Raw genomic sequence first — 14,057 nt, forward strand, 5'->3', positions numbered from 1 at the left:
TGATTGGCTATTTATTGATTGATATTTAAACATGGGCAGTCATATCATATGTAAATGTGTTTATGGCTTTCAAATCATATCTAAAAAATGAATAAAGTTGATGTGTTGTTGGTCTGATGGCAGGTTTGACTGTGCTGACCGTCAGTTTCACTCCATTCCTGCAACCTGGCAGACCCTCATGGACAATCCCAATGATGTCAAAGAGCTCATCCCAGAATTCTTTTACTTCCCAGAGTTCTTGGAGAACCAGAACGGTGAGCAGGGGCAGCAGAGTAAACATTTCCCAGAGAAACTTAGTTTAGAATTGCTTTTTTCATTTATTCCAACACAAGCTTCCATCTCAAAATCACAAGATTGGTTTTTGCCAGTCAATCTGGTATAGAAGAAAGCTTTTAAACCCTCCTGTTGTGTTAAAAAATGGGGTACAACTTTACAAGTCAAGCCATTCCAAAGCACATCTACATGTCTACATGCTAATTTCTGACAAACATTCAAGAATAAATAAATAGTTTCAACAAGTGTTTCAAGCTTTTTTAAGAAAATTGAATGCGAGTTCATTTAGAAAATAAAATTTTACCTACTACAGTAAGTGTCATGTTTCCCTTCATTATAAACCCATTCTCTCTTTCATTGTAGGATTTGACCTGGGTCGCTTGCAGATCTCTAAAGAGAGGGTAAATGATGTCATCCTGCCTAAATGGGCCAAATCTCCCGAGGATTTCATCTACAAGCACCGCAAAGCCCTGGTGAGCCCGTTTCTGATGACCTCATCACTGCTCTTCCCCACTAACCTCGATAGAGAGCCTCCGGGGAGGGATGTGTAATTGAATACGCTCCTCTCTTATTAATTCCTCTGCTGCTTCTGTCCTATTAAAGCAATGGCTTTGTGAAAGGTTACAAAACTAGAACGACAATAGGTCTATCCTTAAAGAAATAATGGTTTGATGTGAATGGGTGTGTGTCTCTGCTCAGGAATCAGAGTATGTGTCGGCCCATCTGCATGAATGGATTGATCTGATCTTTGGCTATAAACAGAGGGGCCCAGCTGCAGTGGAGGCCCTTAATGTCTTCTATTACTGCACTTATGAAGGTATGAAGTTGTAATGTCGATAGCATCCTTTGCTACCAGTTCTTGAGTAACATTGAGTGCGTTACGTTTTTAAACGCATGTTCTTAAAGCAATTATGCGGTAGGGTAGGAGTTGAAATATATCACAAACTCTGACTTTTTTTTGACCCAAGAAATATAAAAATGCGTTCTCATGTCGTTCAGCCAAAGGTCAAGTTGTAGAAACTTCAAATATGAGAGGAGAATGACTCTTGCTGACTCCTGTTTTTTTAAATGCTTTATTTAACATCACAACTCACAACTATATAAACATAAAAATAGAATACTCTGCGTGAAATACATGGATGCTTGCATTTTGACGCGCACACGGTTAGCACATTGATTTGCATGTAAATCGAGTTATTTCAACAAACTGAGTTTTCTGCTCATTAACTAGTAACTGTGGCAGTTTAGTGGATCTGTTGTCATTTCATTTTATGATAGACTTACTTTTATTACAGCTACAGTTTATTAAATGTTTAAAGTTTAAACTACCATTTCTACAGCAATCTATTTTTAATAGAAACCATCTAGACATGATTAAAAGGCGCCATTAATGTACAAATACCACAATTACTGTGCTAGAATGATGTTGGTGAATGAATATTGTCCTTTAAACAAATTCTTATATTATGATACTATATAAATACTATACTATATAATAATACTTAAATAACACTGTTAAACTGTGGTGTCGAGACATCTAATTTCAAGGATTTTGAAGGCCGATACCGATACAAATATTTTTGGGTTTTAAAATCCGATATTCCGATACATCGGCCGATATTTTTTTTTTTATTATTAAATATTGTTGGATTTCACACGTGTAAAAGAAAAGCTAACTTTTCTGCACAAGATACGTTTGATACTTTTTCTCTATGTCTAAATGTTCACTCCTCGTAAGTATAACTTACATTTTACAATGCAGGGACTGTAACTAGAGATATGCGAGTTATAAATACAGTAATCATTACTTTATTTAGGCAGAAAAAGTTCATTGTGGTTTCCAAGCTCATTAATGTTAACGTTAGCGTCTTCCACTGATGATAGTGGCATTAGCTAGCTTTGTGGTTAGCTAGTCTATGATGAGCCATAATTTAGCAATAGATAACATCATACTGCAAATTGTAAAACATACATTTTCAATATAACAGGCCAAGGAGAGATGATTGAAGCGTGTTTCATCCGTTTTTATTTTATTTTTTAAATATTAATTTATCGGCCATTATAACTGCCGATACCGATATTATGGAAAATGCCTGATATCGGCCTGGCTCTATTTCATACATACTTGTTCTAGGTTCATGCCTTTTTTTGTCTCTTTTGCACATAACAAAATAATTACAATTATATTAAATAGTTAATTAAATTGGTAAGTAGCCATATTGGCAGAAAAATAAAGTCCTTTAGGGTGTAATAAAACGTGTCTGTTTAACATCAGGGTCTTTATCAACCTGTTTTTGTCTATTTTGCGATATTGACTTCAAATGATCTCTTATTTTTATAGTGTAAAGATAATTAATATAGTGCTACATCTAAATTTAGCAAAACGAGAATGTGTCTGGCTGTTTTAGGGGCTGTTGATCTGGACGCCATCACAGATGAGAAGGAGAGGAAAGCTCTAGAAGGCATGATCAGTAACTTTGGACAGACACCGTGCCAGTTACTAAAGGTACGACACTCTGATGCAGATGGATTTGCAGCATCTTTAAAGAATTAGTTTACACAAAACATGTCATTTACTTACTCTTACTTTGTTTTTAACTTGATTTGTGAGTAAATGATGGCAGAATTGTCATTTTTCAGTGTTAAATGGGTTGCATGGGTTATGTAAGTACATGGGTTAGGGTTAGGAGTAGGTTCAGGGTTAGTTCCTAGTTACTATAATTACTATAATTACAGGACTGTAAAATAAAGTGGCACCGTTGTGTACGGATGACCTAAACATGATAGATGTTCTGTGTTAATGTGCATTCAGGAGCCCCATCCCGTGCGTCTCTCTCTGGAGGAGCTGGAGAAGAGGAGAACTCGTCTGGACTCTTGTCCTCTCAACATTTTTGAGCACCTCACCGAACTCAAATCATTCTTCATCGAGGTGACTGAATTAGCAGTCCTTCATTTCGGTGATGTTCTGTTGAGTGACAGCTGTGGACTGATGGAGTTTCATCTCTGTGTTTTAGGGCATCAGTGATAATGTGCCTCTGGTTAAAGCTGTTGTGCCTAAGAACCAATCACATTCATTTATCTCGCAGGGGAGTCCAGATACTCTGGTAAGTCTTGGCTTCATTAGCCTCGTCTTACAAACTGGTTTAAAGACACATTACATCTAAATTGGCCCTATTATTGCATTTATTTATTTCCCTTGTCTTATTGCGCACATTTAATCAATGCGATTATATATATATGTATATATTTATGAATTTATATGTAAAACTATTTGTGACTCAAATGATTTATATATCATTTAAATAATATTATAATATAATTATTAGGGCTGTCAAACGATTAATCACATCCAAAATAAAAGTTATATTCCAAAATATATATATATGAATACACACACATGCATGTATATTTAAGAAAAAAACATAATTTATATATAAAATATTTATATTTATATATAATATAAATTATATATAAATCTATATACTTTATATACATGAAAATATTTCTTAAATATATACAAGCATGTGTGTGTATTTATATATATATATACAAAATTATTATACACAGTACAGCCAGTTATTTATTATGTAAACACAAACTTTTATTTTGGATAAATTATTATATTATTTAAATGATATAAATTATTTGAGTCACAAATATTTGTAAATGCATGTAAAAAATAATTGTACACAGTGCACCGACATATATTATGTAAACACAAACTTTTATTTTGGATGCGATTAATCGCGATTAAACATTTGACTGCTCTAATAATTATTTGAGTTTATTTTAATATTATTTTAATTTAATTTTAATTTATTTCATTGTGGACAATTTATCAATGCACATTGTAATAAAATAAAATGAAAATGTATAATACAAATATTTGAGTCAAAGTAATTTTTTATTCATATAATTTATATAATTTTACAATTTTGGCCATAAAACATGATAATCCCACAATTATAAATGAACGTATTGCAAATACCATTCCACATTGTCTTTAATGTCCTTACTCTAATCATAAATGATGTGTATTCGGGTCATCAAGGTAACGCTGAGCCACAACTGCTTGATGGGAACTCATGGCTGGCTGCCCTACGACAAGAACATATCCAACTATTTCACTTTCATCAAGGACCCCACCGTAGCCAGTCCAAAGTGAGTCTCTCTCACGGTTTACTGTCTCACATCCTGTTTCACACACTTCCTTTAAAATCTTTCTCTCTCTGTAGGACTCAGAGGTTTCTATCAGGGCCGTTCTCTCCCGGGGTTGAAGTCACCACTCACCTGTTTGTTGTGTCTCATGACGGGAAGTTGCTCTTCAGCGGAGGCCACTGGGACAACAGCCTCCGAGTGACGTCACTCGTCAAGGGCAAAACAGTCGGGCAACATATCCGCCACATGGGTAATGGAAACTCTTGACCTTCCTCTTCTTCCAGATTGTACGTTCTCACTTTAACCTTGAGTTGCAGGAAGGAGTTCTGCTAACTTGTCTATATGTTTCTGTCCCGGCAGACATCATAATGTGCCTGGCCACAGACCACTTTGGGATTCACCTGATCTCTGGCTCCAGAGACACCACCTGCATGGTGTGGCAGGTGTTGCAGCAGGTGTGGAGCATTTTTGTTCTCTCCTCCTCATATAAATGGGTTTGTATTTCTACTGACTCTGTTAACTTGATGTGTGTGTAGGGAGGTGCTCCGGTGGGTCTGTCCTCTAAGCCAGTGCAGGTGTTGTACGGACACACAGATGAGGTTGTGAGTGTGTCCATCAGTACAGAGCTGGATATGGCGGTCTCTGGATCAAGGGTGAGGCTCGTCTCTCACACAGTCACTCCAAAACACTTCGCCTACTTATAGACCATTTTGCAAGATGTAAACAACACTGGTCCAGAAGCACTTCCTGTTTCAGTTTGTAACATTTATTTCACATGTAAAGAAAACATCTTAAAGATGTTTCTTTAACTTTTTGATTCAGTTTTATATGTTCTGTTGGATGTATTTTATCCCAGCTTTTATGTAATGTTAAAAAACTGAAACAGGAAGTGCTTCTGGACCAGTGTTGTTTACATCTTGCAAAATGGTATATACTATGCCCTAAAAGGATGTACTGTATTGTTATGTGTGAAGAAAAGTAAATTTTTTTTTTGAGTGTGAGATAAAGTCTGAAATTCGCATCTGAAATTTTCACGTTAACAAATAAATACGACCTCACGTTATGTCAATCACGCTTGCACACTGCCTCCGAAACTTTCATCCGTCATAAAAAAAAAAAACGGATCGGATTTTGAATGGTGTTTTGACAATTCAGAGCCACCAAATACGAAAAAAAAAAAACGCATATGAAAATTTCGGACTCGGCGTGCAAGGGCCATAAAGGAGTAGTTTACTTTTGCTGATAATTTACTCACCCCCATGTCATCCAAGATGCCCATGTCTTTCTTTCTTCAGTCGAAAAGAAATGAAGGTTTTTGATGAAAACATTCCAGGATTTTCTCCATATAATGGACTTCAATGGGAACCAAACGGTTCAAGGTCCAAATGAGAGTTTCAGTGCAGCTTCAAAGGGCTTTAAACGACACCAAACGATGAATAAGGGTCTTATCTAGGACCCTTCGAGTCATGCATGAAAAAAGTTTTGTTCATTTTGATGAACGAGTTTGAATAGGAAAGTCACGAACGCTCATCACAGAACAGAGCAAAGCGAGCATTTGTGCTTATAAAAATGAAACTTTTTTTATTTATTTTTGAAATGAGCGATCGTTTCGCTAGATAAGACCCTTATTCATCGTCTGGTGTCGTTTAAAGCCCTTTGAAGTGGCACTGAAACTCTCATTTGGACCTTGAACCATTTGGTTCCCATTGAAGTCCATTATATGGAGAAAATACAGGAAAAATACAGTTTCAGTGCAGCTTCAAAGGGCTTTAAACGACACCAGACGATGAATAAGGGTCTTATCTAGCGGAACGATCGCTCATTAAAAAAAAAAAAAAAAAAAAAAAGTTTAAGTTTTATACTCACAAATGCTCGCCTCGTTTAAAGCCCTTTGAAGCTGCAGTGAAAAATCATTTGGACCTTGAACCGTTTGGTTCCCATTGAAGTCCATTATATGGAGAAAATCCTGGAATGATTTTCATCAAAAACCTTAATTTCTTTTCGACTGAAGAAAGAAAGACATGGACATCTTGGATGACATGGGGGTGAGTAAATTATCAGAATTTTTTTTTTCCCAAAAGTGAACTACTCCTTTAAGGGTCAGAAAAATGATCAGATATTTGGGGCAGAAAAGTGTATTTCAAGGAGAGCCATAAAGATGAAGGCATCTGTGTGTCACAGGATGGCACAGTGCTGATTCACTCTGTTCGGAGAGGTCAGTACATGTGGTCTCTGCGGCCGCCGTGTGAGAGCGCTCTGCCCATGTCCATCATGCACCTGGCTGTGTCCTGGGAGGGACATCTAGTGGTGCACACCTGCATAGAGGGCAAAGCCACACTGAAGGTATCAAACACGACTCAGTTCCTTATCTCCCCGCACACATGTTTGTGCCCATGTAAAGCGATCCCCTTTGTGTGTGGTGTTTGCAGGATAAGAACGCCCTGCACCTGTACTCCGTGAACGGCAAGCATCTGTGCAGCGCTCCTCTGAAGGAGCAGGTGACAGACATGTGTGTTTCAGGAGAACATGTTGTCATCGGCAGCGAGCAGGGTTTCCTGTCTGTCAGAGATCTGTACAGGTGAACTTAAACACACTTAAACTGTTTCAGCAGTTCACTTTGACATTAATTTTTGGTATGTTTTAGCTTACCTCAAGGGAATCCAAGATGTAGGTGTCTTTGTTTCGGCTAGTATTTTCAATTTTGATATTTTTAGGTCAAACCGTTCTTGTCTATCAGTCATATAATGGAGGTCTATGGTCACCACCTCAAAGAGCATGCACAGAGAAGTCCAAATTAAACTTGATTTAATGACTCGTAATTTGTAAGTACACATTGATGGCCTAAGACATGAAACTTGTAACCACAGCTGAGGGCGCGGGCGCTTTGTGGTTGTGGTTACAAGAGGTAAAAACGATATAAATACTGTTCATTTTCTCACACAAACCGCTCGTTTCGTGTCTTAGGCCATCAATGTGTACTTACATTTACGAGTCATTAAATCATGTTTAATTTGGACTTCTCTGTGCATGCTCTTTGAGGTGGTGACCATAGACCTCCATTATTATGGTTTGACCTAAAAATGTCAAAATTTAAAGTACTGTACTGTGGAAACAAAGACACATCCCTATCCCTTTAAAGGATTTGTTCACTTCAGAATAAAAATTTCTTGATCATTTACTCACCCCAGCGTCATCCAAGATGTTCATGTCTTTCTTTCTTCAGTCAAAAAGAAATTAACGTTTTTGAGGAAAACATTCCAGGATTTTTCTCCATATAATGGACTTCAATGGGGTCCAACAGTTTGAAGGTCCAAATTGCAGCTCTACACGATCCCAGCCGAGGAATAAGGGCCTTATCTAGCCAAATTATCAGCCGTTTTATATATATATATATATATAAAAAAAACATTTCTATAATTTTTAACCACAAATGCTCATCTTATGCACCACTCATTACGTAATCACGTTGAAAGGTCACGCGTCACGAGGAGGAAGTACCGACCTAGTGTTTACAAAGACTAAGTCAAACGTGATTTGCAAAAAAAATATAATAGGTAAAATAACGATGTCAGACGATTTAGAAGTTGGAGGAGAAAGTGAGATGAAGTTTTCTGGACCAGTACAGAAAACCTTAATTTCTTTTCGACTGAAGAATGAAAGACATGAACATCTTGGATGACATGGTAGTGAGTAAATCATCAGGAAATTTTAATTGTAAAGTGAACAAATCCTTTAAATTTCCCGAAGCCAGAAAGTAATGGCTCTCGAGTGTCATTAGGACGATTATTTTGGTAATCGTGTAATTGTGTTTATGTTTTATGATCAGATTGTAAGCAAGCCTGTTTTATGATCATAACACACCCTTTCTCCTGGTGATCACGGCAGCCTGACTCTGTGTGTGTCGCCGATGGCGATGCGGGTGCCGATCAGGAGCGTATCTGTGACCAAGGAACAGTCTCACATGCTGGTGGGACTCAATGATGGCAAGCTGATCGTGGTGGGCGTCGGCAAACCCGCGGAGGTAAAAAACTCCTTCAGGAACTACATCACCCAGAGGATGGAGGGTTCACCTCTCATGAACACACTGCGGGTGCGATCGCCCGCACGCCTGCTGCATCTCAGAGACCAGAACACGTTCAGCCATGACGTCATCTGAGACAAATACACACACTCACACACATAGCAGGTGTCAAGTTCAAATACAGTACAATTATTGATGTTTACCTAGCTATCAAAATAGGGACTACAGACTCAATCTGAACCCAAAACCATAGCTCCAATCTGCATTTTTAAAGTACAGATTTAGCCGATAACATCATTTTTGCAATTTCATACCCAAACTATCAATCACTCACATAAATATAACACACACACACAAACAAAAATGTTTATTTTGAGCATTTGAGCAATTTTTAACTTGAGCATTTGTTGTAAATGTGTAAATGTTGTTTTCTATTAGCATTTAGAGTTGTAGCCTAACCAGAGATGATACTACTAACAATGCCAACGGTAGTAGTAATAATAAATAACTCGTAGTGTCATGCTAATTCTAGAGTAGTTTTAAAACTGTAAAATCATTTGAGGAGGGTTTTGATTTGTTTTTCTTTATGGACATTTTTCGATGATCAGCCAAACACTGAAGCTATTTATTTATACTCCAAACAATGCAAAGCGTTCTCAAGGATTTCCTCTTAAATATCAGTTGCTTGAATAGCAGCTTTTGGGTTGAGATGAATTGATGTGTTTTGATTGGAGAATACAGCCTGAAACATTCTCTTTCCATCGGTACATATTCACAGACGCTTCTAAGTAAACTTGATTTCACACATCAGTGATTTCCAAAATGAAATTTGTAACTCTGAGCATGTACGTTTGCTGTTCTCAGCATTTCCACAAGGGGTGCTATAATGGACATTAATATAAACGCGTTTAATTATGTTCACATTTTTCATAGTGGAACATGCTTGTAGAGAATCTTTTTTTAGCAAGTTAAAGTTAATCACACTTGATTTCCTTGAATTAGCACACATCATTTGAATTTAACTCTATTCCCCCATTGATTTCTGAGGTTAGTTAGTAGTTCACTTTTAAAAAAACCTTTGCTGATGATTTACTCACCCCCATGTCATCCAAGATGTCCATGTCTTTCTTTCTTCAGTTGAAAAGAAATTAAGGTTTTTTAAAAAACATTCCAGGATTTTTCTCCATATAATGGACTTCAATGGGAACCAAACGGTTCAAGGTCCAAAAGACAGTTTCAGTGCAAACTGCAAACTTGTTCAAAGGGCTTTAAACGATTTCAGACGATGAATAAGGGTCTTATCAAGCGAAACTCATTGCTCATAAGCTCAAATGGCCGCCTCGCTCTGTTCTGTGATGCGCGTTCGTGACTCTCCTGTTCGAACTCGTTCATCAAAATGAACAAATCTTTTCCCGAGTCAATTCATTCATTTCGTTTACTGAATGAACCAAATGACACAAAAAAGATTTATTCATTTTGATGAACGAGTTCGAACAGGAGAGTCCCAAATGCGCATCACAGGACAGAGACCATTTGAGCTTATTAAACTTTGTTATATATTTTTTTTAAATGAGCGATTGTTTCGCTTGATGAGACCCTTATTCATCGTCTGAAATTGTTTAAAGCCCTTTGAACAGTTTGCAGTTTGGACTGAAAGTGTCTTTTGGACCTTGAACCATTTGGTTCCCATTGAAGTCCATTATATGGAGAAAAATCCTGGAATGTTTTCATCAAAAACCTTAATTTATTTTCAACTGAAGAAAGAATGACATGGAAATCTTGGATGACATGGGGGTGAGTAAATTATCAGCAAAAGTTTTTTTTTTTAAGTGAACTAGTCTCAGCCTCAGGCAAAAAAAAAAGCAAAACACTGATTCAGTTTGCCATTTTCAAGTATGTGCAACAGGACTATTCTCTTGAAATGCATTTGCAAAGCATTCCGTCTGTGTTTGCGTACTTGCATAGGGTATATTTCGGGCCTTTGGGTTTGTATACATACATAGTCATACAACTATCATTTCCTTATCTCATCTTATTTTGAGTTGCCTCACTTGAAATGTAGCTTTTGATTTTGCACTAACCTCAAAGTGAATCCAGCACAGATGATCTCACATGCACTCATCAATCATCTTTTTTCCCCACTGTTCACCTCCTCTTTCCTTTTATCCTTCACTGCACTCTCCTCTCCTCTCCTCTCCTCTCCGTTCCTCAGATGCGTTCTGGCCAGATTACGAGGAAACTCTGGGGCTCCAGTAAGCGTCTCACTCAGATCTCGTCTGGAGAAACAGAGTATCACACCCAAGAGCAGCCCTGACCCCGCCCCCTAAATCCCAGCCTTCCCGCCTGATTGGCCCACTGCCCTGTCAATCACCCAAACCCTGAATTGTTTCAGTTCAGAGGAAGGCTCTCCTCTCTCTGAACCAATAAGAAGGACTTTTCAGCACCTGTATGCAAATCTGTGTGTTGTAGAGCCAAACGTATGCATGTTCCCTCGTATGTGTAGTTGGACTGGTGCTGGCACCATCTGACTATATGTGTCTGAATTCTGTGAAAATCCCAATGTTGACCCCGCCCTCCCTGTCTTTTCCACCACGCCCATTTTATGTTGATCATCATTACCACACAGTCATCGTCAGCATCACAACAACATGTTATGTGGTTTTGTAGTACGTGTCCATTTAGTGATTTCTGGATGTTCCTCGATTATTTTATCCGTGGACGCACAGGCGTAATTTATTTGCACAGAGGTGGACGATTATTCACAATAGACCAACACATCATATAACAAAACTGATGTGTGTGGAGTGCTAAGGTTGATTTTTTTGTCAGTGTGTGTGAGCGCATGACTGTTGAATGTTCATTACTTGAATTATGATGTAGTTATTTCAATGAAGAATGCAATGTTGTGGATGTAAATGCAGTACTACAGTTTGATTTATTGCATTTTTTTGGGGATAAAACACTATGAATACAAAGTGGGAATAGTTCGAAGGGCTTTGCGAGACAGTAAGCAATACGGTTTGTCCTTCTGATGACACTTATTGAAGCATTCCACCGGTTAAACGATGCACCGCAGTCTTCCTAGTATCCAAACCGAGCACTACATAGGGGAGCGGGGGTACTTGTGTGCCACGGGACAGCTAGAACCAATGCCGTGTAATTCGACAGTCAGGTGAGACGCTGTTTCCCACTCCTCTTTTATATTTCTAAGCCATGCAGTCTTGGTTTACTATGCAGGTAAACTTCCAGGCCTTCTCGAGGATTCACCGTTACTGATTGACGTCTGAATTCTCGCTCCTCCATATGCAGTTTTTATTTCTTCACCATAAGATGTGTGTACGTGTGTTTTTGTTTCCCTGTTTCTGGATAAATGCTTTAGTTAATTATAGTCACAATGGTATTGTTTTACATTAACTGAGGTATTTTGGTGGACGCTATCTTTTCTTGAAAGGGCTTAGTTGGTTTTAATTCTCATTTTCTTACACTAATGTCTCTCTGAGTGACACGATTCATTCCTTTACTAAAGGACGGTTGTTTTGAAATGTGATCAATAATTTGAAGATATTAAAGGAGTAGTTCATTTTTTTTTAAAAAAAAACTTTTGCTGATAATTTACTCACCCCCCATGTTATCCAAGATGTCCATGTCTTTCTTTCTTCAGTCGAAAAGAAATTAAGGTTTTTGATGAAAACATTCCAGGATTTTTCTCCATATAATGGACTTCAATGGGAACCAAACGATTCAAGGTCCAAAAGACAGTTTCAGTGCAAACTGTTCAAAGGGCTTTAAACCATTCCAGACGATGAATAAGGGTCTTATCAAGCGAAACGATCGGTCATTTAAAAAAAAAAAGTTTAAGTTTTATAAGCTCAAATGGTCACCTTGCTCTGTTCTGTGACGCACGTTCGTGACTCTCCTGTTCGAACTCATTCATCAAAATGAACGAATATTTTCCAGAGTCAACTTCAAATGACATGAAAAAAGATTTGTTTCATTTTGATGAACGAGTTCGTCACAGGAGATTCACGGACGCGCGTCACAGAACAGAGCAAGGCGACCATTTGATCTTATAAAACTTAAACTTTGTTATTCTTTTTTAAAATGAGCGATCGTTTTGCTTGATAAGACCCTTATTCATCGTCTTGAATCGTTTAAAGCCCTTTGAACAGTTTGCAGTTTGCACTGAAAATGTATTTTGGATCTTGAACCGTTTGGTTCCCATTGAAGTCCATTATATGGAGAAAAATCCTGGAATGTTTTCATCAAAAACCTTAATTTCTTTTCGACTGAAGAAATAATGACATGGACATCTTGGATGACATGGGGGTGAGTAAATTATCAGCAAAAGTTTTTTTTTTTTTTTTTTTTTACTACTCCTTTAATGAATACCAAAACGCAGACGTCTTTATCAGGATGTTAGTTTTGTTTGGTATGTGTTGTATGTTCTTCCATATATGTGCTTTAGTTTGCCATGGTGCTGAAGTTTAGATTTGAAGTCTAAATCGACGTGTTGTTTGTTTTATTTCCTGTCACAAAGTGCTCCCTGCATCTGCTGTTTGCTCATATACCGAGAGATCTAGATTGATGCTATGATTTCTTTAAATGCATTTTAAATCTCGCTTTGTTTTTAAACCGGAGATTCCCAAGGTGGCTGTTTTTATTCACATATCTCTTTATATGTAAATGCGTTTTTCTTCCTTTAAAACGAATGGAGTGCCTTTTTATTCTCTTTCGTCATGGACATTAGACTCCATGATCAGTGACTCGATAGCATGACCTTTCGTGACCCCAGTGGACGGCCAGACAAACTTCAGCGGCGACTCGTCCGTCATGTCAGTCCTGTGACTTACTGAGCTGCTTTTATTTTAGCCGTCACTAATGGATGTGTGTATATCTGTGCTTATTTATGAATCCAGTATGAAATGTACAGCATGAATTTTATTTCTGTCTATGAATTGTATTATTATTTTTTTGTGTGCACTTTCCAGGTACGGCAAATTGTAAGAGATTTGTTTTAAATGTCTCCTTGATCTGTACAGAGAAAATGCTTTGTTATACGTGAAGATTTATCATTAAAGTCCTGTTGAAAACTCACAGTGATGTTTTTAAGTTGTTTTTGAACTCAATGATAGTTTTATTAATAATTTAGTAAAATATAATAACATTTTGTGTAATTGTACAACATCATTAGAATGAGACATTGTGTACATTTACTATTTTATGTATCACAGAGTCACAGTGGCAAATCATTAGATTTTGTTTTCATTAGTGAGTCCTATATGACATGACTAATATAGTTTTAGTGTGAAACATTGGATGATACAAAACAATTAAGATTTATGAATGTGTATTTAAAATAATACAGAAAAGAGTAGACTAAAAATAAAGAATTGGAAGAATACACGGTTACGTCATAAAATAAAATAATTGTATTGTAATAATTATACACACACATGAGTTAGTTTATACTTGCAAGTACTTTGAATATATATATATATATATATATATATATATATATATATATATATATATATATATATATATAAAGTGCTTGTGATTAGATTGTATGCTCATAATTTTTATTATTGATTACATGTTATTCTTA

The 14,057-nt window shown here is 37.0% G+C and overlaps 1 protein-coding gene across 5 annotated transcripts in view; it reads left to right on the forward strand.

Annotated features, from left to right (window-relative positions):
* The window catches only part of nbeal1 (neurobeachin-like 1), a 73,820-nt gene extending 62,721 nt beyond the window's left edge, over positions 1-11,099 (forward strand). For 3 of the 5 annotated variants that reach the window (XM_039648788.2, XM_039648789.2, XM_039648790.2), the window contains 14 exons: positions 124-254; positions 637-746; positions 973-1,090; positions 2,682-2,779; positions 3,086-3,202; positions 3,288-3,377; positions 4,325-4,434; positions 4,509-4,681; positions 4,792-4,886; positions 4,968-5,084; positions 6,613-6,774; positions 6,861-7,009; positions 8,317-8,452; positions 10,665-11,099. In XM_039648788.2, coding sequence (XP_039504722.2) covers positions 124-254; positions 637-746; positions 973-1,090; positions 2,682-2,779; positions 3,086-3,202; positions 3,288-3,377; positions 4,325-4,434; positions 4,509-4,681; positions 4,792-4,886; positions 4,968-5,084; positions 6,613-6,774; positions 6,861-7,009; positions 8,317-8,452; positions 10,665-10,766 — 1,708 coding nt within the window. In that variant the 3' untranslated portion in view covers positions 10,767-11,099. Of the gene's footprint in view, positions 1-123; positions 255-636; positions 747-972; positions 1,091-2,681; positions 2,780-3,085; positions 3,203-3,287; positions 3,378-4,324; positions 4,435-4,508; positions 4,682-4,791; positions 4,887-4,967; positions 5,085-6,612; positions 6,775-6,860; positions 7,010-8,316; positions 9,572-10,664 lie in introns of those variants that run through there. The other 2 variants (XM_089133751.1, XM_089133753.1) reach the window with 1 other exon arrangement.
* The last annotated feature ends 2,958 nt before the right edge of the window (positions 11,100-14,057 follow it).

Source organism: Pimephales promelas, chromosome 8 (assembly GCF_988280905.1).
Source record: "Pimephales promelas chromosome 8, fPimPro1.hap1.1, whole genome shotgun sequence".
NCBI classification, from domain to species: domain Eukaryota; kingdom Metazoa; phylum Chordata; class Actinopteri; order Cypriniformes; family Leuciscidae; genus Pimephales; species Pimephales promelas.